The sequence below is a fragment of the Xiphophorus hellerii genome, chromosome 9 (genome assembly GCF_003331165.1).
Source record: "Xiphophorus hellerii strain 12219 chromosome 9, Xiphophorus_hellerii-4.1, whole genome shotgun sequence".
In the NCBI taxonomy this organism is placed as follows: Eukaryota; Metazoa; Chordata; class Actinopteri; order Cyprinodontiformes; family Poeciliidae; genus Xiphophorus; species Xiphophorus hellerii.
This window is the reverse complement of record NC_045680.1, coordinates 11,072,481-11,098,624: the sequence shown is the minus strand read 5'-3', so window position 1 is coordinate 11,098,624 and position 26,144 is coordinate 11,072,481. Positions and strand designations below refer to the sequence as shown.

The 26,144-nt window shown below is 36.1% G+C and overlaps 1 protein-coding gene across 1 annotated transcript; it reads right to left on the bottom strand.

Moving 5' to 3' along the window:
* Positions 1-3,949: 3,949 nt before the first annotated feature.
* On the bottom strand, positions 3,950-14,147 carry nmur1a (neuromedin U receptor 1a). The gene is made up of 3 exons (XM_032571255.1): positions 14,052-14,147; positions 6,989-7,930; positions 3,950-5,256 (listed from the first exon to the last, which is right to left on the bottom strand). The coding sequence occupies exons 2-3, from the start codon at positions 7,902-7,904 to the stop codon at positions 4,868-4,870; spliced, it is 1,305 nt and encodes a 434-aa protein (XP_032427146.1). The 5' UTR covers positions 7,905-7,930; positions 14,052-14,147; the 3' UTR covers positions 3,950-4,867.
* Between the last annotated feature and the right edge of the window lie 11,997 nt (positions 14,148-26,144).

Genomic DNA, 26,144 nt, shown 5'->3' with positions numbered 1-26,144 from the left:
TTCATCATTTTTTTTCTTATCCAGCATCACTGGACAATGGAGAATGTAAGAACCAATGTTAAATGAAGGGAAAGTTTGCCATGCACAGATTGCCAGTTCATCGCAGAGCTGGCTCAGGCAGAAAAACAACCATACACACTCTTCCTGACAACTGCAATCAGTTGTGAATCACCAATTAAACTAACATGCATGCCTTTGAATCATCTCAGCAAACCGAGGAGCCTTAAAAAATGTGCAGACAGTAGTAATGAACGGTTCAAATAATTTTTCATACGCTATTTTACATTTTTGTAAGTTAAAACTAATTTTTTGTGTGTTTTAATGGTATTTTAATTATTCTTTGGGTGCAGTATTTACATTATAATTACAAGAGTGATAATGCAGAGCCAGAGATTGTGTGACTTAAAGATGTTTATTTAAGAAGTCTCATAAAACCGTTTTTGCTGCATACAGTTGATCATTTTGTGATAACAAGGCTGTTATTAATATGTATTTTAATTTTACAAATAAATCCAAATGTCAAACACCAGCAATTGCCACCATATACTCTTGCTTTCTACCTTAGAAGGAAACAATGAGCACGAAAATGAAAATGAATTTTTTTTAGCAGGTCTTGAACTCCCTGAATACCAGCCTGCTAAAAGTGCAATACTTAAATGTTCTACTCTGACACATTTTTCATACATCATAATGTTTGGGTTAAATATGTGATTTATTCTGAATTAAGAAATAATTGTAAAGTTGCTTTTTCCATGTACTTGGTTTTCTTTGTCCAGAGAAAAAAAAAATGGTGATCACAAACATTTAAGTGTGACAAATATAAACAAAGAAATGGTTAAGGAGGCCAATGACTGTTCAATGTAAAAATCAATTAATAATCCCCCTCCCCCAAAACAATCAATTAATTCATTCACATAGCCAGGGGTGCTTATAGGTATGGAGGTGTATGTATAAGAAAGCTGTGTGTGTAAGGAGGTAAATGGGTTACTGTTTTTTCTTTTTGTCACTTTCCAGAGCCTAAACCTGAATTCCTCCTTTTTGAAGAAATTATTTATTTTCTAGTTCTCAAGGACATAATTTACTTGCAAAATAAGTTATTTTTCAGCTCAGAATGTTTGGTTTCCTCATGTAGATTAAATTCACGTGAGCACAGAAATTGAGCAGTTGCTCGCTGGAACACGAGAAGCACAGACAATAGTCCCGTCAAGTGAAGTCAAAGGTGAATAGATGGTCTTTTCATCTTAAAGATGGATGCATTCAGCTCCCTATTCAGTACCATTTCACACCCGGTTTTCATATTCAAACCATAAGATTTTGTTGGAGAGAGAACTTAAAGTCTCATTAATCTAAAAGGTGTAATTTGAGGGTTTTAAGCAATCACAAAAGGTGAAAGTTTTAGTCAAGCGTCACTGTAATTAATCTAATTATCTGACCCTGAGCATGGAGACACCATGGTTGGGTTTCGAGATGAATTTTCATACCCTGAAAATTTCCTGCTGCATGTTTCAGCATTTCTTTAAGAGGCTGGCAGCTGTAATACCCTGAATTTATGAGGAAGAAAAACAAGTGTGTTTGCAAAAGGATTAGTGTTGTTCATTTGAGGAGTGTGCAGGTCCCAGAATCTCCAGTACAAATAATCAGAAATGAATGTTTTCATTGCCTCATAAATGTTTTCTTTTCACGTTACTACTGTGAAATCACAACCCAAACTCTATTTTATATTTTACAACACATAGTAGTGACTAATTTGGAAGTGGAAGGAACATGATACACAGCATTCATGATTATTTTTAAACAATGTAAAATCTGTTCAATGCCTTTGATACTCTGTGATACCCATGGTAAACAGATGTACCTGTAAATCCTGGAGAAACACCTGCTGGAGGCTGTAAAATGCTGTAATCACAGCAGGTCTACAAAGTATTGAGTCAGGTGTCTTTGCACATATGCACCACACATTTCATCTTGCAAATAAAATGATTGAAATCCATTTATGAGTTTCCTTTCACTTCTAAATTCTGCACTGCTTTGTATTGGTCATCATTTAAAAACCTAAAATCAATCAAATTCCAAAAAACTGAAGTTTGAAGTTGCAATCTAGCAAAATGTAAAAAAGGAAATGATAATTTAGGCAAGGTATTTTAGTTTTACCTTCGCTTTTCTATAGTACTGAAGCTTCTTCTTTTTTTTTTTCCATGAACTTTTGACACCAGCACTCCACAACAGGAAATTATCTTCAGGTGTTTTGTCACTGCTGGAAATGCTGCAAGATGGCACTTGATGCAGGCTCGCCTGCTGAAATTGCAGTGTTTTTCTCAGCACCTTATCTAAGTGCTTTGAGCTGGACCCTTTGCTGGACACATCTACAAAATGAACAAAGTAGAACACAGCATGCAGTACAGAAAAGAGAGAGAACATGAATTGCAGCTGTTCCAAACGCTTTTCTCTGATATGTAAGATTAAAGAGATTTTTACTTTGCAAAATCCAATTTTCCTAGGAAAATTAGATTAATCTCTAATCTGTATTATGCGCACCGCTTAAATTTTTATAGCTTCTTATTGTGGATACTGGTTTTGAGAAACAGTGTCATGAATTACATGGGGAGGAGCCTTCCATTCATCACGTCTTTAACACATAGTCGCGGTGCAGCAGTCTCCAGATGATTTGACAAGATTGAAGACTTCACACACTGCATTTAGGCAGAGGTCAAATGAACCTACAATGGTTCAGCTTTTTAATCATTTATTTATTTTAAAACTTTTATTTCAAAACCATATTTTTGCTTAGAATGGTCTAACAGGGTTAGTAGCAAGCAGTCTTCAGTGCATTGGCAGTTTTGGTGTGTGTGTGTGTCAGAGCTGTGTGTGTGGGTGTGTGTGTATAACTTATCTTAAATGTCTCTTTTCGCTCCTCTCGCCCTCTTGCTGCTGGCGTCGCTGAAGCGAAATCCTCCCCCGTCTCTCTCCTCCACACTGACCATGCTTGTTAATGTCTTGATGAGCTGTTGTTTTCTTTTAATCCTTAATTAATCACAGAAAGACATTTATGAATAAAAATATTGTTGTGAGAACAGCTAATCCACTCTGAGTCTGAAGTTTTCCTTGAGTTAGTCACCAGGCCCTCCTGACCGCCTCACCATCATGACCCAGCAAAGATAAGCGGCTTCAGACAGGCGGATGGAATAAATTCTCCAGCTTTTCTATGAAAAACCACCTCAGTAATTATATTATTACACAAGATTCTTGTTGAGGATTGAATTTGCAATGAAGCCTTGGCTGTGCTGCGTTGCACTTATATGGAGTATAGCTGAGACCCTCAATTGATGCCCTTATTTCAAGGAGGAAGCAGCAGAAATTGTATTTCCTAGAATTTGTGGAGACTCCTACTAAGTGTTTTTGTTGACTGTCTGTGGCCTGAGGAATGATTGCAGGTCAAGGCAGCTGAATGTATTCATTTTTTCATTAGAAAATGCTGAACAGGTTTAAGTTATTTGACTCCAGTTTCTGTAAAAGATCTTCAGGAGATTTCATTTCTTTTGAATGTTAACTCAGTAAGTGTTCTTACATTCATAATGGCTTCATATTGGGCTTTTAGTAAACAGTATTCTTTTCTTATTTGAGTCTGTATTTGACCTACAACCTCCATATTAAATATACTTTTAATGAAACCAGATCAAAATCATTCATATATATCAATATCTATCTATCTATCTATCTATCTATCTATCTATCTATCTATCTATCTATCTATCTATCTATCTATCTATCTATCTATCTATCTATCTATCTATCTATCTATCTATCTATCTATCTATCTATCTATCTATCTATCTATCTATCTATCTATCTATCTATCTATCTATCTATCTATCTATCTATCTATCTATCTATCTATCTATCTATCTATACTGTATATATATATATATACAGAAGAAAAACACAATAATGATTAAAATGATCACATTTTAATTTGTTAAAGTAAAAATACAAACAATTAAAAAGATTAAAACATTAGCAGAAATGATTAAAAGAAGAACCAAACAACACCATCATATATCAACAACTGATTGGATACAGGCACAAATTTGATGATTAATCCTCCACAATAACATCCATGATGTTTCATTATTTTGTACTAACACTACTGATACTACTATTACTACTAATCTGTCATGGTTGTTGGTATTTTAATAATAAGGAGAATTATTACACCGGCATATACAGAGATGCAGAGAAAATACAGTGTCACAGTTTCAAATGAGTTCTTGCTAATCATTGTTTCACCCCATTTATAAAAGCTGTAGAATACAACATTTTCAATAAGTGTCCCATTTAAACATTCGTTACACTTCCAACAGCATTAAAGGGATAGTCCAGGTTTTCTGATGTGCAGTTCATGTTATAGCTGCACTTCAGAAATCCTGAACAGTCCTTTCAAGTTCTTTCAACTTATGAAAAGAAAGAAATTTAAAATAAGACAAACTATTCTTTTAAAGTGCTGTGAAACTTATTTTAGACAGGCTTCAATGTGGGGAACCTGAAACAGACATTCTAAAATACATTCATGGTTCTTCATGTCTTGATGTGTTCAGATGAGCTTAGCGGTCGTATAGGTGATAGATGAGTTACTGATCAACTCTTTACATTTTAGCATGACAACACATTTAGCATATTTTAGGAATTTTTTCCATCAGTTAGCAGAAAGTTGTGCTGTTTTCACATAATTCATCTCCACAGACAACATTTTCCTGTCATATTCATGTAAACGTTGCTGCTGATGGTGGATAATGGAGGCATTGATTAAGAACAAGCTTGTTTTTCTAAACAACAGGCTCTTCCCTTTTCACATGACCCCACAGGATTTTCTTCAACATGAAAAACTGGTCTCATCTTTCTGTTTTCCTTCCCCATCTGCCACCATGTCAGCCTCAGCAACAACAGCGCCGTTGCTGAGTGGTGCATCACTCAGGGTGCTGCGCAGCGTCACCCGGGTCACACTCAGAGAGTGTTTTCTCGGATTGATATGATGCGGCCGATGGCACATGACCTCTTTGAACATTTCTCTAAAGCGGGTGGACATGAGGTTGTAAAGGATCGGGTTGACTGCTGAGCTGAGGTAGAAAAACACGCCGGAGATGATATGCACGTACTCAAAGATTTTATGATGGCTATCAGTCCAGTCACTGATGAAGCTCCACATGAGGCGATCCGTATGAAACGGGGCCCAGCAGATCCCAAAAACCACCACTAAGACAACTGAAAGAAAGGGAAGAGAAAGAGTATTAGACGTGTGTGGCAAGGATCTTGAAAGTAAGTCAATGATTAATGCTGCCAGCATATTTTGCCTCAAATATGAAGCCTCTCTGAGGGCTATGCTTCCATGATGAAACATTTTATTATTTTTCTGGACTTGTTTTAATCCTTCACATCAGAGTAAAAGATGTCTAAAAACCGAAAGTGCATCCATGTGCACTTTATCCCTCTCATGAAGGCCCTAGAGCTCGTCCTCAAACCCTCCTGTGGTTTTAGAGAAGCTCTCGTACAAGAGCTCAGCAGAAGGATTAAATCACATCAGGACTGGAAAGCTTTAAAAACCAAAAGCTGACTAACAACAGAACAGCTGCTATCCTCATGTTGCACCTTTACCGATGCACTTTTAAAGTCTTTCTGAATGCTGGCTTTGTTTAACAGATTAAAAGAATTTGGAAAACATGAAACCAAAATCAAATTAAAGATTGCAATTGATAATATTCTTCTAGAAAGAGTCACTGAGCACAAACACTTGATCATAAATGTTACTGAAAACATGATATTGTTAGTTCATAATACAAGATTGCCAGAAGCATTTCTATAATGGGGAAATAAAAAAGATATTTACATCATAATTTCTTGTACTTTGTATACTTCTCTCTTACATATGTTCACATACTGTACATTTGCTATCGAACTCAGGTCTGAGGTTATATATATAAATGTAATTTAGATATAATTTTCAACTTAAAAAAAGCAATGAGAATTCTCCATAATTCCGGTTTAGAGACCATACGAATCCACCATTTTTAAAATTCAAAATACTACAATTTGGAGATTTAGTTTAACTGAAAACTCACCAAATTTTGTTATAAAGCAAAACAAAATTTGCTACCAAGAAAACCTTCAGACTCAAGAAGTAGCTTAGGTGAGGAAGTCAATGTCTGTACAAAACTACATCAATTTAAAAGAAATCTAAAATTCAACAGATTTAAGGAATATAAAGTTATCTGTTTTATTTACATTTTATGGAAAACATGGCATCCTGAAAATTATTTACCCAACTTGATATTTGGTGAAACAATTTCTGCCTGCCTGCATTTCAACAATCAAAACCCTTCAATAGTTTCTACAGGTATTTGGACAATTTATCTTTGGTGATGAACTCCAAGTCTGTGAGGTTGGAAGGTCTTGTTACCATCACCCTAATTTTAGCTTCCTACACAAATTCTCGAGCAGCTTCAAGTCTGGGTCAGTTAGTCAGGAGAAACAAGTTGGTATAATTATCAATTACCAGCATGTTTAATTAAATCTGCCAGGCTAATGATTAATTACTCTAGCAGATGTAAATCTAAATCTTCCAGGGGTTGGAATCATTTTGAGCTTAACTGTCAGAAGCTAAAAACAGCTTACATTGTTAACACTTTAATTATATTTTCTCTGTTTTAATTAAAGCTGTGAAATCATATTTTATGACTCGCACACACATTAGCTGGTGTTATCTTCTCCCCTGATAAAAATAAATAATCTCTGCTTATGGCTGAAAGGCTAGACAAAATGTTTTAAAGGCTGTGTATGCACCTTCTTTCATTATATTTATAAAAGAAGAAATCAATTTCAAGTGGCATCTTAAAGTGTAACAAAAACAAGAAAAACTGAAAATGACGCAGTATTGAGTAAAGATAAAGATGTTTCAAAAAGTTAAAAATGTCATCTGTTAGACAGAACGTGAACTCACACAACATTTTTGTGACCTGTCGGCGTCGTGCTTTCTGCTGCTGAGTGCGGATGTTGCAGAAACTGTCGTTTCCAAAGCCAGACTTGGCTTCCAGTGCCTGTCGCATCTTTTCACGCTTCAGCTGCAGCCCGATGAGCATGTAGAGAACGCTGATCGTGATCATGGGCAGAATGAAAAACACGAAGGTGGTAACCTGGATGGTTAGGTTGTACATCCAACGTGGCTTCACCACCGTACAGATTGCTGAGTCAGGAATCTCCAGGTTTATGTCGCCAGCAGGACCGGCAGAGTGAATATGGAGGGTGAAGAGCCCATGCAAGCTTGTGTTTGGCACAGCGCACAGCACCGACATGCCCCACACAGTGAGGATGACCCTTTTGGCATGAGTACGTGTTACTACATACTTTGCTCTCAGTGGGTGCACCACAGCAATGTATCGTTCGATGCTCAGCGCAGTCACGTTGAGGATGGATGCCAAGCAGACCATCTCAAACAGGAAGGTTTTGAAGTAGCAGCCTCCCTTCCCCAGGAGAAATGGGTAGTTTTGCCAAAGTTCATACAGCTCCAGTGGCATACCAAGCATTAGCACCAACAGGTCTGACACCGCCAAGCTGAACAAGTAGTAGTTTGTTGGTGTCCACATGACCTTGTTGCGTGCAATGACAGTGCACGTCAGCACATTCCCCATAACGCCAACCAAGAAGATGAGCAAATAAGTGAGGCAAACAGGCACAAACACAGATGATCTACGAGGCCCCAGATATTTTTCTAGATATCCTTCCTCTGTCAAACATGAATCATCCATGCCAATATGGCTGCCATTCATGCCAGTAGTCATATTGACACACTGCTGTCCTGGAGGACAAGGCCACTCTTCATTCCCAGGCATTAGATCAAAAGAGCAGTTATCTGACATGGTGAGGATGTGATCGGACTCAGGATCTGGAAAACAGTAAAAGCAAAAGTAAAAGCGTGACATTTGCATTACTTCATAATAGATTATAAAACAACAAGTCTGACGATATGGAAACAGGAACAATCATAAGTCACAAATCAGTTTGACAGATACGTAAATAATATTGTAGATGGGGAGATATTGTGTTTGTGCAGAGATGGAAAGCGGGAATCAAATGTCACAGAGTGTTCAAGACTGCACTTGCATCGATGCTTTTATGCTACTTTCCTACATTTTTACACAATGCATCTGCAAACTTCAAATGTAATTTATTGGGACTTTGTGTGACAGATCAACACCAAGAAATGCCTGCCTGCTAAGTAAAAAACAAAAGGTTTAAATTGTTTTCTATATTTTTTTACAATTACCAATCTGAAATGTATATATTTAGTAATAAGCTTAAGTAGAATTCAAGAAGTCTAAATTTTGACACATGTACAGATTGAAGCAAGCTCATAGAAGATTATGATCTTATTCAACTTTTAGGCCTACAAGAAAAGCAACCATGTGGGATGCACACATCAAACCTGTCATCTGTGGTGGTAGCATTGTACCATGGGCAAGCTTTCCTTCTCCGGGTACGAGGAAGTTAGTTTGCAATTATTTCACTCAAAACATCTTCATAATGGCCAGATCAAAATACAAGAGTGGGCTGAATTGAAAATCAGTGGCAAGATATAAAAAGAGTAAGTTAGGTTTCAGCTTGAGCTGTTTTGCAAAGAGAAAGGGGCAAAAATGTAAATCACTAAAAATGCACATTTCTGCATATCTGAAAATATGAAGTGGAAAGGCTGGTTCATTAACTCAATGCAGCTGAAAATCAAGACTAACCACATTTTTTCATATTTTCTTTAAAGATTCTGTAGCATCTTTGGTTTTTAAGTAGAAAAATTATTGAAAAAAGCCTATCAAATCTATCTTTTTAATATTCTTAACGCTACAAAAGGACATCAAAAAACTTCAAGAACCATAAACCTAAGGGGAATTGGTCATACACAGATCAAGCAATACTACAAACTGAGACACAGATTTAATTATATTTGTTGATTTTATTTAAAATCCTACTGTTTTCTTGTCCCAACTGTAACTGTGAACTGTGTGTAACCGGTGAAGGTCTCATTAAGCTTGTGCATTAAACTCATTATGGAAAAAAAGGAAAATTGAGATATTGTTTAACTGCTCAGTGTGCTGTACCACTTCCTCTACTGTGAATGAATTAAGAAACTAATGATTCATTAAAACTAATTGCATCACTTCTCATCAGAGGTATTTTTAACATGCTTGATTAAGAATAAAGAATGACTGGTAATGACAAAAATAGAGTCACAATTAGAATTTAACAGATGAACGTTTCAACCATCCCTGCATTGAGAAAGTGGTTGATTTATATCTTTCTACTCTTTTCATTATGTTATTCTCCATACTTTGAATTTGATCAGCATCCACTGTTGTCTACTCTGATCAGGAGGTTCACTCCTGACAGTGGGTGATTGAATTAGTTTAGGAAGCCATATGGTTCAGAAATCTTCCTAATTTGAGACTACAATTCAGTGAGCACAAGCATATTCATAGCTCATTTGCACAGAAAGTTGATGGGAGTCATTGTTTGGTTGATGTCAGTGGATGTGATGTAAACATTTAAGGGATGCAAGAAGAGACTCAAATCTGATATTTTCTAAAAGATGCTGTTTTTTAAAAAATATATTTTTTAAGTAATAATGAATAGAACCATTTTTTTTCCAGATAAAATGTTCAGGTAATTTTATTTGATTTAGCTTTCAGTTTTGTCTCAGTTTGTTTCTCAGTCAAATTCTGGACAGACAGGACATCTCACCAAAAATGTAGGCTTTGAGTTTTTCAATTTCTTTAAGAGTAATGGCTTCTGCCTCACAGAGTGCCCTTTCAGACAAAATCAGTAAATTAGTCACTTAACTGTGGACATTGACTTCAGCTGCTTCTGCCATCCTCTTCACAAGATCGTTTGCATATTGTGTTCATATTCTGGTACTTTTCAAATTGTTTGGAGGGATAGTAACTTTGTAAACTTTTGATTATACGCAAAATAATAAAATGTTCCAGCTCTCAATATTCTGTCTTTTACTAAATAGAAGTAATACCTGTAATTCAAACAAACCTAAAACATGAAAAGTTTTTAATGTCTGTGAGAACAAAAACATGAATGCATTCACTCACTGGGTATAAATATGTAAATATTTGATTTTAAGTGTGACTATCTGAACAAGAAAAGGCAAAAATTGTGCTTTACTTTAACTTTGGTCAGTTAATGGGATTTATTTATTTTTTTTAGATCTAAAACATATGCAATAACAAACATGTCTGTTTGCTGCCTCTTTGAACTGAAAGCATTAATGGAAATATTTTACTGGTGGAAACTTCTGATGGGTTTGCAAAAAAAAGCTCTTAGAGAGATTTTGTGCTTGTTTCCATTACACACAGACGGCCTTTGAAGATCAGTGTATTAATGACAATGCCGGTCTACCATCACCTGTGCAAATGGCATATAAGGTTATTTAATAAATGGACCATCTGACTTCATTTCTAAATACGGACTCATACTGGGATCTGTTTACTCCAGAAGTCAACGGTGGGGAAGGGTATTGACGTCACACCTGAGCTGCCAGTATCTCAGCGGGATCTACTTTTATAGTTTGAAAGTGAACAAACTATCTAAGCTTGCTGGACAGTAGAGGACTGAAAATTTTGCTACTTTAAAAAGCTGTTAAGTCTAAACAATGATTTATACAATTTTGTATTCTTATTCCATACATCCAACTTCCACTCAGTTGTTTGTGTCCTTGTTTATGACGTCCAGAACTCTTTGTCAGTGTTATCATTAAGAGAGCAGGTTTTCCTGGCACACTGAGCTGTTCAGCGTGTTTCGCAAGTCCCATCATACAAATTGGAGTGAGTTCATTCCAATTCAATTTATTTATCCATCCATCTGTTGTTTATACAAGAGCTGGTTTCTCCAGCAGTCATCGGGCAAGAGGCGGGGTACACCCTGAACAGGTCGCCAGTCCATCACAGGACAGTCAACCATGCATGTACGCAATTATGCCTAACAGTAATTTAGAGAGACCAATTAACTGAACAGCCATGTTTTTGAACTGTGGGAAGAAGAAGGAGTTCCTGGAAAGAAGCTTTACGTGGATGGGGAGAATTTGTAAACTCCATTCAGAAAGACTTTATGCTTGGATTCAAACCCAGGACCTTCATGCTGCAAGGTAACAGAGCCACCAGCTACAGTGCGGGACAATCCCAGTTCAGTTCTTGTTACTGAAATTAGAGATTTTTTTAAAACCTAAAATAAGCATTTATTATAGGTAATAATAAATGCTTATTACCTATAATAATAAACATTATTATAGGTAATAAGCATTACCTATAATAAGGTAATGCTTACTCTATAAGGTAATTACTCTATTTCTTTATTTTCAAAAAGAGACATTTATGAAGAAAGTTTCTGTTTTTTGCATGGGTCTGCACAGTAGCACAAGGTCCTGGGTTCAACTCCCAGCCTTGAGTTTGCATGTTCTTAATGTGGATGGGTTTTCTCTGGGTACTCCAGCTTCTTCCTGCAGCCCCACTGTGACCCTGCATGGAAAAGTGAGTATAGACAACAGATGAATGAATGAAATTTACTGCATGATCTGGAAATCTTTGACAAAAAACAATCTAATTGAAAATGCACAAATAAAGATTGAAAAATGAACTTTTAATTACTGAGTACAAATAATGGTGGATATTTGGATGTGAATCACTGTAAAATTGGTCATCTATATAAGAAAATGATTTTGGAAAGAATTAAAAAGATGTTCGATTCTTCATATGAACAGGTAACAATTTCTTTCATTTTTTTTCTTTTTTACAGATTTTTGAGTTTTTTTAATACAAATGTGGAAATATTAACATGAAAATTTTCACTTTTCTGGATTGGTGGCATATATAGCATTTACTTTTTCTAGTTTAACAGGAATTCAATAAATATTTTACTTGCAAGCAACAGTAAAGTGTAGGAAGAATTTTTCCTTTCATTTTCATGTGAGTTTGAGGTTTATTTTCTTTCCATTAGCCTTATAATGTTGGAACAGTGTGTTCTTGTTGACTAAAGCCCTTGGTATGGAATGAAAACACAATCATCCTGCATAATCGGTCATATTTCAGAAAATAAAATTACAATTAATAGTGTTATGGTACTCTATAAAATCTTCAAAAGTAAAAAAGAATAAATACAGTCTTGCATATAATTTCAGCAGTGTTATGATTGCTTTATCTTCATAGTTAAACAAAAAGATTCAATTACCAAGAGCAATAAACTGATATTGTTTGGCAGAGCACATTGGCACAAGCTAAGGATTGATATGACAGCATCCACTCTGCGGAGGTTGAAATTGCATGAGCATGAAATTGGAAAAGGAAGAGGTCAATTATGTGTTTGTGTGAAGCAAATAGGATAATATCTTGTAACATTTTATAGAAGGAATATATTTAGTTAGCAAAACATTTTAATTTGTTTAGATTGTAATTACCAAGATGCCCTGTGGGCAGGTTTGAAATTCTGCATAAAACAGCAGCCTGTGAAAGGATTAAAATTTCAGTTACTCATTGTACAACACTTTAAATAAGTATATTAACTTGAAAGAACAAAAAAAGTACTTTGGGCTTATAGCAAGCCAGCATGTTTAATGACAATAATTTTCTTTTCCCCCTAAGAGTCATTTTACCTAAATCAAGTCCAGGAAAACCTGATCAGTAACCAAGAATGATTAAAGAAAGTTAATATTTTCTGAAAAAACATGAAGCAGCTGCCACACCTGATCTCCCAATGGTGAATATTTTTCCAACAAACCAACTTTTACCCCGTTTTAATGATTTTTAAAAGGAAACTGATTCCCTAGTTTGGGAGAAGACCAGAGAAAAATAAATCTGATATCCTCTAAAGCAACATTTTTTCTTTTGCAATTATACATAACAATGTAACTGTTAGTATTTAATCCATTTAAGTTTGAACGTATTATACATTTTGTCTTCGTTCTTTCTCTCACATCCTGTCATAAATAATCAAAATTAGCAGTTGAAATTATAAATGACTGCCTTGAAAGAAGTGAACCCATCATAAAATATAAAAGCAACCTGTCTCTTTAACAGTGTCTGTTGTTCAGGGTCAAAATAGATTTAGGACATTACTCCAAACAGGAAGTTTCCATTTTTACTGTGGTTCATTCAAAGAACTCATTTGTATGAAGCAGTTCTTGTCCGTGAAGCATGCGGAGGACACAGCACAGATCTACCTCTCTATTTAGAAATAATAGAACCACATATATATTTTTTTTTCTTTAGATATTTCCAGTTTTCTTGTTCTCAAACAGAAAGCGAGGCTTTTCTGACAGCTTCACTGCTCATTATAATTTTTTCTTCCAAAGCACCTTACTCTAAAGCAGGACAACTACATAGGAAAAAACATAATACAAATACATCTTATTTTAACGTTAATTTGTTCAATAATGCAATTATAGGCAGCAACATCACAATAAGGTACAGAGACAAAAACAAAATCCAGTTTTTAATCTCAAAATCATGCTTATATGCTATTCAAGAGATTTCTGTGGGCTTTAATGGTTGACTTTAACATAATACCACTGTTCATATTATTGATATACAGACTTGGCAGGCATTATATTACAACCCTATTGTTGAACCTATATAATGTCTCAACCTATTACTTTATGAATAAAAAAGATAAAATGTCAGTTTGTCTTTGTATAAACCCAAGTAAATTCATTCTAACTTTAAAATAGTGCAATAAATCAATTTAAATACATCAAAGGAAACCAGAATTTTGACTTAGTAATTTTATCATATAGCAGGAATATGGTAAAATTGTGACTTGTAAATGTGGTTTTTGGATATTATTTGCTCAATTATAATGTGATAGATACAAGGTTCTATATGCCACACATCAACGAAGGATATAAACTGAAAGGTTGAAATATATATATATATCTTTTGTAGATTTTGGCTATCCATTACAGTAACTCATCCCAGAACTCAGAATGTATGTTTTTCAGAAAACATAAATCTCCTTACCTGCAATGAGTTGCTTTGCTGAGGGTCCTTGCTGTAAACAGAGATTAGAGGCTGTGGTGTGGTGTCATCTGAGTCCACTCTCCACCTCGTCTGTTGCTCTCTCCTCAAGCCTGACTGCAAATCATGCACATACATAAAATACACACACACATACACACCCTCTCTCTTTTATCCCTCACCCTCTCTCTCTCTCCTTCTCTCTCTCTCTTTCTCACACACACGTGAATTTAAACCTACATGTTCAATTCTTACTACACTTCCTCTGCAGCTTTAGGCGATTACTGAAGTTATAAGTGAGAATATGATATTTTGATCGGCGCTTCTTGTCATGTCAGAAATCCCCGCTGCATCAGGTTTTAATGCTTTTCTAAAAAGTATATTTTACCACTTTATTCTGTTCCACCACATGTGGAGTGGATTTTTCTTTATTCCTTGATGTGGGATTTGGGCAGTGTTTTACTCGCCTGCTGCAGGAAGGAAGCAGAAGAAGCTCCTACGGTGCAGGAGTTTTGCTCCTGCCGATGTGAGTATGTCTCCCCTACAGAGGACAGAGGCTTGTTCCCATAACTGGGAACATGGTGCTTCAGGAACAACTGCGCAAGCGACTCATAACAGCAAGGTGACAGACCCCCCGAGTGGATCCGCCTGCCACTCAAAATCAAAATCGGTGGTTCCTTTGTCTTTATTTGCATGCACCTTTTATTTATTTACTTCCTGCTGTTGGAATGCCTTTGGCCTTTCAAGCTTTACACCCAAACCCTGCTGCTCTGTGGCTTTCACCATCTACACCTCCTTCTCACTGTTGTGTGTGTTTTAAGGTGCAAGAGCAAAGGGTGGACTTTGGAAGTGTAAGTATGTCAGCGTTAGGTGAGCTTTCAAACTAAATATGCATGCAACCATCAACAAATCACAAGCAAAGGAACTGTCACACAAATCTCTCTTAAGATTTGCGCTGATTGAGTGAAGAGTCGGTCAATGTGGCTGAAAAAAGAGCTGTGCGGCAGGATGTGTCGTGGGCTGCTGCAAATCTTTCTGTACTGGTGACAAACAGATGGGTGATCCAGCTGAGGAGGTAGAGATGGTTGTTGTGCTTGCTATTTTCCCTTATTGGCAGTTCATGCTGGAAACACAATACTTGTTTGTAATCAGAGAGCTCTAAAGGTCACAGCTCAGTCATAATTGATTCTCTTGGTAAGAGTTGGAGTGAATTCTAAATCTTAAAATGATGAAATATATTTCAACCTAGTCAGTAGTCAGTACAAAGCTATAATAGAACAAAGTAACAATAAAATGCTTTATTGTCCCACAATGGGTAAATTCGAGTGTGTGAATAGCAGTGCAAAAAGTAACAGAATCTTACAGGTTTACAGACTAAAGGCTATAAGAACCAGTCAGGAAAAACAGGAGTCACGAGAAGTTTTAATAGGGTGTAAATAAGAATAAAACCAAGTCTGAATTTAATTTTTTATTTAACATACAGTGTGGTTATCAAAATGGCTTTCTCAGATTAATTAAATTCGATGTGCATTGTAGTCAGATGATATTATGACAACATGATGAAAAACTATTCATGCATTGTCACAGATAAAACACATTCAGAAAATCAAACTCCCCTGTTTATTGTTCCACTAATCACTCTCTCAGTTTGTACTGTTTCTTTCTCTTTCACTCCTTGTTGGATTCTTCTATTTGTGGTTCCTGTTATGTGCTCACATTCCTTGCTAAAGTTAGATAAGTTAACACAGTTGACACAATAATGTTCACTTCATTGAAGTTATACCATTGAAGTTATAACAAGTAATAAGGTTAGCTACCATAGCTACGCAGATTATAAACAGCTCTACATTACAATGTCACCAGGTGACTCAACCCATCTGAGCACTGAATAGATGCTTAGAACATATCAAGGCATGGCTATAACTTTTTCAAACTGAACAGAGAGAAAACTGAAGTAATTATCTGTGGACATAAAGAGGAACAATCAAGAGTCAGCACACAGTTTCAGCTATTACAGCGAGATACTAGTAATCAGGCCTGGAAGCTCAGACCTGAACCTTCAGAGACACAAAAAGACAATTACAAAGTCGGTCTTCTACCACCTGAAGAACGTTTCCAAGATTAAAGGACTAGTATCCCAGGAAGATCTAGAGACATTTATTCATGCTTTTGTCTTAAGTTGCATTTATTACTGCAACAGTATCCTCACAGGTCTGCCTAAAAGAATAATCAGACAGTTGCAGCTGATCCAAAACGCTGCTGCTCCTCTTCAATCAAACAATCAAGGTTATTTGTATACACCATTTCAGCAAAAAAGGCAGTTCAAAAACACAAAAATACAAAGTCATAAAATCACATGAGAATGTGTCATACAAAATGTGCTATACAAATAAACTTGACTATAAAACTATTTATCTATACACCGCCCCTTTAAGTTAGACACTGATCTTCTATTGAAATGGCAATTTGGAGTAGTGGTAACATCCTATTTTTATCACTTAAGACAGCTGGCAAAACTGACATGTTTCTCTTTGAAACAGTGATCCCGGCTCTTATTTCATCTCACTTAGATTATTGTGATGAACTTCATGCTGAAGTGAGTCGGTCATTGCTCTCCCATCCACAGACGAGAGAGCAATGACTGTCAAAACGCTGCTGCACGCCTTTTGACTGGTAGAAACATCCCTGCTGTTCTGACCTCACTTCACTAGGTGCCTGTGCATTTTAGAGTTCATTTTAAATTCTTGTTTTTGCTTATAAGTGTTTGAATGACCTTGTCCCGCCTTACCTCCTGAACTTCTTCACCCCTTTTTACCTTTTTGGCCCACCAGGACAGATGAACAGCAGCTCCTGCAGGAGCTCTTACCAAGATCTGAGAGGAAGCTCAGAGGGAGCAGAGGTTTCTCTACTGCTGCTCATCAATTGTGGGATAATCTGTCTGCTGCGTTCCTTGGTCTTAATGGTGCAATTTATTCACCATTGTTTTCTAAAACAATCTTAAGAGAAAAACTTAATCTATACTGAGATTCTATTACACATGAAATATTAATTGGGTGATCTCTGAAGATGCTGCATCTTCTTTTGTGGTACTAGAATAAATGGAACTATAATGTGGAAACTGGCACAATTTCTACATTTTAGTTGAAAAAAAACATATATATATTGAAAACGCTATATCATTTTCCTTTTGTTTCATAATTTTGTCCTGTAAATTGGAACTTGTGTTTGTAATGTCATAAAATGTAGAAATAACATGAATACCTTAGCAAGGCACAGTGGCTACAGGAAAAATGTATTTTTGCTTCATTATTTTTTAGTCAAGAGTACAAATGGTGTATTTTTTTAAACTAACTTCATTGCCAGTGTCAGTAACGTACTATATTCACACGAATGCTTCACTATGAATCATCTTCTAATGTCATATGATTGCATAGTTCAGAACACAAGCCAGTACTTTTACTTTGGCAATTCAATGTGTTAGATTTTGCGAATATCTAACACATGACTAGGTTTGTCAGAGCTTTTACTTCTAATGTTGTAATTTTACACATCAAGAGTATAAATTATGAGCTACATAGATGTTGATTTTTCTTTTTCCTCCTAAATGCATCAGACTCTGTTAGAAAGGACATTCGTAGTTTATAGTTTCTAAAGTTTCATTTCTGGACTGAATTCTGCATTTTTGACTTGGCACAGTAGATTTAAGCAAAGACTTCAGAATTTACCAGAGTCTAAGATACTTTCATCATTTATAAATATTTTGAAAGCATACAATTAATTTATATCCAATTATTTAAGTTTTTCCAAGCTGATAATAGAAGCTGGATACAGCAAAAAAAAAAAAGAAACTCACAAACATACATGTATTCATACCCTAGTAATGTCCATTTAGAAATATCAATGAACCTAGCATGAATGCTTTTGACTGCAGGAGAACACTGGAGTAATCCATACAGTCATGGGGAGAATCCCATCATCACGCCACCCCTCAATAAAAGCATTGTTTTCATTTTTTGCTCCATTAAAGGCAAGTAACAGGGACATTGTGTAGCCAATATTTTGTGATCAAAATTGAATGTATGTGACAAACTACTTTCAGCTCTCATTTGTTTTCTCCAGAAGACTCTTGAACCTTGATATGTGTCTCTGATGTATCTTTAATTTGGCTCACATTTTCAGAACCTATTTCATTTTTCTGTCTTTGTTGGCAGCATCTTCAGGCAATGATGTCTCACAACAGAGATAATCACACTATTTTTCCTGTCAACCTTGTAACTTACTTCCAAGAACAAACTGTTGAAAATAAGGGCTAGAGTTTGTAGTGACATGTTTTTACTGATTTCTCCCCATACTTATCCTTGTGAGTATCAGTCATTATGTGATGTGAAGTCATGCAGACGATAGAAATGCAATTACTTGTTGAGAAAAGCAGTATGATGGAATCAGGTTTAAATTCTAAATCATTCAGCTCTCATCTGTCTCCTGATGTCTCTGCTCTAAAACCAACACAACTACTGCAGACTTTGGTCAGAATGTTGTCAGAATATGTTGCACGTGCACAGACAGTTGTTTTTCCATCGCAATTTTTTTTTTCACAATGTCCAGCACTGCGGTTTTCAAGATCTTTTTAAAGACGCTATATTTGCTGAGTTAGAAGAGAAGTACATCAGTCAACAGTTTAATGTTTTTGTTGGACAATGTTAATTTACGTAGGTAATGCTCACAGAATATTTCAAGACAACTAAAGCTAGCTAAGCCATTCAAACTCTCGTGGAAACATCCAAAATTGACAATTTGAAGAACCAACTGGGGGCGATTGCATATCTTCTCAGAATTTGGACATTTCATATTTCTGTTCTGTCCCACATTGCCATAAAAAAAGAAATGCAAATTAAAATTATCTAAATTTGAACCACAGGTAAATATGATTTTGATAGTGTTGACTTGTCTTCTTCTACTCAAGTTTGGAACATTTGTAGTCATGTGTTTGTGAGTTTTGGTCAATGCTGGTTGTAATGTAAAAATCTTTCCCAGTCATTTTAGCTGGATGACCAGGTCTTAGTAGGTTTGCAGTTGTCCCACTTGGGCGACTCCTTATCCGAACATTATTCCTGACCTGCTTGTAGTGTTTCCTTGCTGTTTATTCTTTAATGTTCTCCAGGAAACCTCCAAGGCCTTCATAGAACAGCTACCTTTATACTGGCCTAAGTTACATACAGATAGACAAGTTCTGTGACTTCTGAAGACCACATGTTGCACTGAATTTTATTAAGAATATCATAGGATGTCAGGATATCAAGTTTGATATACATTTTCTCATTTATGCCACTTTTAAAGCTTTTTGTTTACAAAACATTTCACTTTGTGTTGTTCATAAAATGTTTAAGGGGTATGAATACATTTGCTAGGCTTTGTAAAGTGATGTTGCATGTTGTAATATTTACCAAAAGGATGAAAAATACAAATTTCACACACAGGCTGAATGAGTTAGGTGTGTAATTTCAGTGATAGGGTGCATTTATAGTTGGTAGATTCTGATATGGATTAACAAGAAAATGTTTAACTTTGCTTGGTTCGAGTGCCAGAGCCCATCACTTTAAATAACACAAAGTGATGGGCTGAATCAGCACTTTGCAATAAATGACTTGTTGATGTCCTACGGTGAGAAGGGAGAAAAAAGCTGATATATCTACTGCCAACATCAGGCTACTGAACTACCATTAAGTATAAATATAAAAATTACATTTTTATTACTGCAAACATGAAATATAATTCAAGATTCCAGTTTTAATTCCATCCTTCAGGTGTGATTCTTCATCTTAAGATCAGTTCAATTGATTAAACTGTCTGCACAAAATATGAACTTTCTGAAAGGAAAACAGCTTAGAGGATTTTACAATAGAGATATACACAATGCATGTCACACATTACTTTCATAAATGTATACCTGCAGTCACACATCATGATAGGACCAGATTGTTTGGCAATAATCCTACAATTTTATATTTTAACAATGTGGTGGTCCTCATTTCAGGTCAGACACAGGCAGACAAAAGAAGTGAATAATATTCCTGATATAAAGGTATGAAATGGCATTCATGCTTTTCTGGAACAGAAAATAACCAAAGCTCCATAGCCCTGATGGATGTTAATACGCGATCACCCTTCTTTTCTTCTTCTTACACTCATCGTTTTCAGTGAATGATGGTTTCACAATGCATGGCACATTGTGGTGCCCTCGATCCAACCACATCCCATTTCATTTCAAACTCATTTTGTGAATACTTCATGTTTTTACCTTTTCTTCAGAAATGGATTGTGTGGTAGATTTATATAGAACTGATAAGGCAATAATCTTGCGTGAGAGTCTCATAATCTAGCATAAGAATGGCAGCGCAATAAATGGGGATAATAATGTGGTTTCAGACAAGAATACGAAATTATTCGGCACAAATACCATCGAATCAAGCATAGCCATTTAAATTGTTCAGCTCATATCTGCTAACACTACTGCTGCCACAACTAAATTATTCATTCATTTTTTGTACCTGCTTAATTCTGTCAAGGTCACCAGTACCACTGGCGCCCATCTCTAGTGGCTAATCAGTGAGAAGCATCACCATGGACCTACTGCCAGCCCACACCTCATTATCGTCATGCCTTTTATATGTTTTGTTACCTATAGTTCTTATAGGTACACCAATTAATACAACAATAGGATTGTTGATTTAATTAATAACTACTGAGCTGTTTCTATAAATATTAGGCCCTCTACAGGCCAGGTTGTTTGAATGCCAGAAAACAGAAAGGAAAGGCTGAAATTTCAAGTAACATTACAAAATGTTTTTACTAACTCAACCACACTTCAGCTTTGGAAAATTTGTCAAAAACAATGCTGATTTCACCAATCAATTGTTTGCACACTCCTCGTAATTGTAACACCTGGGCTTGTTATATATATATATATATATATATATATATATATACAATTACCTGTAACTGTAACAGGTACAGGTAATTGTACCTGTTACAATTACTAAATTCCTAAAAACATCTAGGATTGAAATACTTGAAGGGTTTCAGTATTAAGGCAATGCAGTGGCATGTTCTTGGTGGTTTCTGTGACCAATTTAACAGTAAAAGAAAAAAAAGCAAGGGTTTTACTTTATATATATATATATATATATATATATATATAACAAGCCCATATATATATGTATATATTCTCTCTCTCTCTCTCTCTATATATATATATATATATATATGACATGTACCACTGATCAAAGCATTGTTGCAGACCATATGAATTTAGCCACTGCTCCACAGGAGCGGCTTTTACTGGTTCTGCCTCAGTTGACCATGACCAGATTTGTCTCCTTTAGCAGCTCCTGGTAGCTTTTACCAGTTTCAATAACCACATCAGTGGCAGTACAAGCTGAACCAAGCCATGTACGGCATGCAAGTGATTTGATGAACAGCAGCCTCCATAACCCTTGAAATATATCTGGCAGCACCTATTAGTCGTTATAGCTAGTGACCTGCAGCTGCTATTATTATGCTTTGAGTCTTGTCCCTGTGGCCATACTGTTCTGATGTGGGATGAACATGCATTTGACTTGTTGCAAAGTCTAGAGTCAGAAGTTGTATTCAGGTGATATGTATATTCTTAATGTGTTTCTAACAAATACAACGAACAGAAATAACTGACACATTTTAGAAATCAACAGTTTTCTGTTTTGAAGAAAATATTAATTTATAATTTATCTCCTCACGTTTAGTTTGGTAGCCAGAAGCAAGTGCATTGACATTTTTATTTGAGATGCACTTCAGATTAATCGTATTTCTTTCATACATTCTCATCAATTCTTTGTGAGCAGGAGCAATTTAACTGCCACAGTCACGTTAGTTCACATAAGCTTGAGCGGTGTTTGACAGAAAAGGTGTAGTTATTTCAGGCTTATTGCAAAAGCAGAGTGGATGCTATACGGAATATAAAAATGACTGTGAAAACAGTTTTAGGAATTTTCTATGCAGGTTTAAAAGACTTTGCCGTTTTCAATTTGAAACAAGCAGCTAGCTGCGAAACAAGCTAGATTTATGAAATGTTTACGTCTCAGTTTCAGCAAAAAAAAGCTCAAGCGAAGCAATCAGAATATCTCTAACAGCATTTGGAGCTGTTTCCATGGCGTTGGGCTTTCTGCATCAGTGTCATATTCACACCTAATTAGAACAGACAATTCTTGGGTTCAGCCCTGGGTCGTTCTCTACAAAATCCTCTATTGCAGGCCGGTGCCACATCAGAAAAACATATTTTACCATTGCAGATGTAAATAAAAAGTAAATATAGGGAAAAATAGTCTGGACTTGCGGTTAAGGGAAGATGAGATATATGTACAGATTTATCAAAGTGCATTCTGTTTGATTAAGTGTAAGTGCTCCCAGCTATGTCAGTCAGTGTTGGCTATAATTTCTTGCTCCAAAATTTGCCTTTGATTTCAACACTCAAGTTACAGCACAGTGAGAACAGAAAACAGAGAAGAGAACTGCCTGCTTCACCTCGAATCTGTTCTCTGCCGTTTCTGATCACTCTTTGGCACACGAAACACGTTACACACACAGTTGGTGACAAAAAAAAAACACTGTACATTATATACATAAGCTAAATTATGTAAAATCAGTTCATACATTAAAAGGTTTTTATCCATTTTATTGGCGGCGTACAGACAGGAGGAACATGCTCTCATAGAATGGCAGCCAGTGCAGTTAGCGAGAGGTTCAGGTCAGGCTCAGCTCAGTGCTACAGCTAACATCTCACCGGCTGCGCTTCTGAGCATTTGAATGGGAAAATGCGAAAATTTGGTGATTTTGAAGAAAAAATAATCAGAATTGGTTAAGGTAAATAAAAAATAGGTGCTTTATAGTACAAACCACGGGGAGAAAAGAGCAATATAAATTATTTTATCATTATATATTATTTTTTCATGATAACAGGTGAGGCTCTGCCTCCCCTGAACTCACTGGTGTTCAGCCGTCACAGTTCTTAGTAAAGAGACAGGTTTTGTGTGGCAGAAATTATGTTTTGGTGCAAGAGCTGAACATTAGAGAAAATCTTTTTCCTGGAAATGGTTGAACTTATTAATTGGGCTTGTGGAGGTGACCTATTAAAACAAGCAATTTTCATCAGTGGCAGGGAACTTTGATTTTCAGACCAAGTAATATCTTCCTGTTTGCTTAACATTCAATTTAACTTGGTGACTGTTTTTTATGTATCTTACCTAAAAATGCTTTAAAGAAAACTTGAAAATGAAAATCTAGAGATTTTTTAATTGAGGTGTGGGTCATATTACTTGTGGAAACGTTGCTGAAGCTGCACTTAATTAGGCATGGCAGAATGTAAGCTATATCCTTGATGTCAAGAAATACGATCAATGTTCTGTTTTTGTTTATTACTGGAACAAATTAATGTGCAAGAGACCAAAGCTGATTTTCAGCGGTGTCTGTTTTACAATTACCAACTTAGACGTGTGTTGCTCATGCCGTGTTTGATCAAGTCATGAGCAGAAGAGAGTGTATAATGGGGCTGGATAGACAAGCCAAAGGCCATTTCATAAATATGGAGAAGAAGGCAGATGGAGTCTAGAGACACATTGCATGTTAATTATGAGCACATCTCTTTTCTCTGTGAGGGGGTTCAATTACGGAGAGCAGTCCACTAAACTTTCATTTTTATAAAAGCAAGATAAAAATGAGCATTAAAGGCTCACATTATTTCATCACAGTAGCATCTAAATGATGCAAACAGCAACAACATAAACAATAAATTAAGGTCTTGTCAAAATTTTGTTAGTGTCGTTAGAACTGAAAAATTAATCCGTCTTCATTCAGAAATTGCAACATTGTTTATGTTTCCCAAATGAAGGTTTCTTCCTCAGTGGCATGAACTGTAGACTTGTGCTTTGCCAGAAAAGCTCCAGCTCGACCTAACCAACTGACGCAGTTTTCGAGCCTTGCCTCTTGTTGTTCAGGAAGAATGCTTTGTGACAGGTTGTCGAAGATGACTGCGGGCAATGAACCTCATTGCCAATCACTGAAATGTGCATGACATGCATACACACCCTACCCAAATCTGGCAAAGCACTTCAAAAGATGTAGACACACACAGCCAAAGACAAGACTCACTGTTATCCACAGGCAAGATTTTTTAAGCTATTTCCCTTTGTGGTGGAAGAGCTTGTGAATGAGTTAGACCAATAAAATTGCCTCTATTTCACAAAGCTACCTTTTATTTAGCTATAAGTAAACATAAACCAATGTATCATTTGCTAAAACCTTTTCATCATTTGTGATGCCTTAACAGTGTGTGAAAACGCAATCAGATTTTTAAAATATAATTAAATGTGAGCTGGACTGCTCTCATCCAATTTCCATCTTAATGTGCCTCTTGTGCCGCTTGTCACAAGCAGCATACTTGCTGGGTTTGTGATTATAGCAGCAAATTATAATGTCACCCCAGTACCATAAAGCAGATTCATCAAACTAAAGAACACTGTCTCTGATTATATCAGAGGCAGCCACTTTAACTTGTTGCATGCTGGGCAAGTAGCAGCAGGAAAGGGCCTGTTGCTACTGTGTTAAAAGTTATTTTAGCCAGGAATTAATAAGGATAAATTAAAACTGTAAAGTTAAGTTTGAACATAAATAAATTCATTGTTTAAGACCATCCATGCATTGCAGCACAATAAGAGTATATCTGTCTATATGCCACAAAGGATAGATTTTTTTTAGTGTACACTTTAAAAATCCAAAGATGAAGTCAAGGGCGTAAATCCCATCTCATTATTGGGGGGAACCATAAACAGGGAAATTTTTTAAGAACAATTTTGGGGGGGTCGGCAAAGTTACAGTCAAATGTAACGTAAAATGTGGTTTAAAAATGTTTTCATGTTTCATGTCTTTGGATGGCTGAGAACCAATAAATATGTAGAAATTGAATAATTGGGAAGTATCATAACTTAAACTTAAGGGTCAGCACCAGAGTTTTCTAGAAAAATATTCAGATTTTATTTTGTGGTTTTAAAGGCTCTACATTGAAGATGATAAGAAATAAAGGCATACTTTATTTTGTTTTACTGTCAGCTGCTGTACCTCCTTTGCTCTCGGCTCCCATACAGAGCTGTCGGCTAGTGCTAACACTCAGTCACTTTCTCCAGTTTCAAACTCTTCTTATTAAAGTAAGAGTTAAAGAGCTAAATATAATTGAAATACTGGTTACCTTCGACAGAAAAAGGAGCCAAGTCTATGAAAGCGATGTAGCAAATGAATATTTGGGAAGTATTGGGAAGCAGTTTTGCTAGTTTTGATTTCCAAGGCATAAGGTGGCAGTTTATCATGATTCAGCCAAAATGAAAAACAAATTGATGTGTTTCTTCCTATTAAGCAGTGAAAGTAAATAAAATGTGTAACATGTCTTTTGCTTTAAGCATTTACTTACTGGAGGGTTTGTTACTTTTGCTGCAGAGCCACAGCAACAACTAGCTCCTCATTCAGCAGCTCTGATGGAGCCTGTGCCATTCAGCACTGCTGTTGCTCCTCCTACACTTTCTACTGAACCATTGTTCTAACAATGGGAGGGGGGGACCTAAAATTCATTCTTATTTTCTTCTTAGATGAATGGCAGATTTATTTTGTTCTTTGTTTCTATTGCCTTTTTATATTGACATTGTTTAAATACAAAGATTTATTTTATGACTTCTTTGGGGGGGGACAATTTAGACTTTTCCAAGAGGGGTCTGGATCCCCATCGGCCCCCCATCCTCCCTGGGATTTACGCCTATAGATGAAGTGTTTATTGTGCTTTGAATAATTAGACAATTTTGAGATCTGCTACATACACTGCTACTCTTCAGCTAGTAGTGTTTAGATCACAGGGCACTAAGACATATTTCTATGGCTCTAGGTGTGGAAAAGTTCTCTAGAGAAGCCACCTCTCACTCGCAAAAGTAAAATACTCATTCATTTCTACTGCTATACTTTGAGTTACATCCATTTTGCCGGTAAAATTCTCCCAGACTCTTTCTTTTAGGTGTTTCTGTTTTT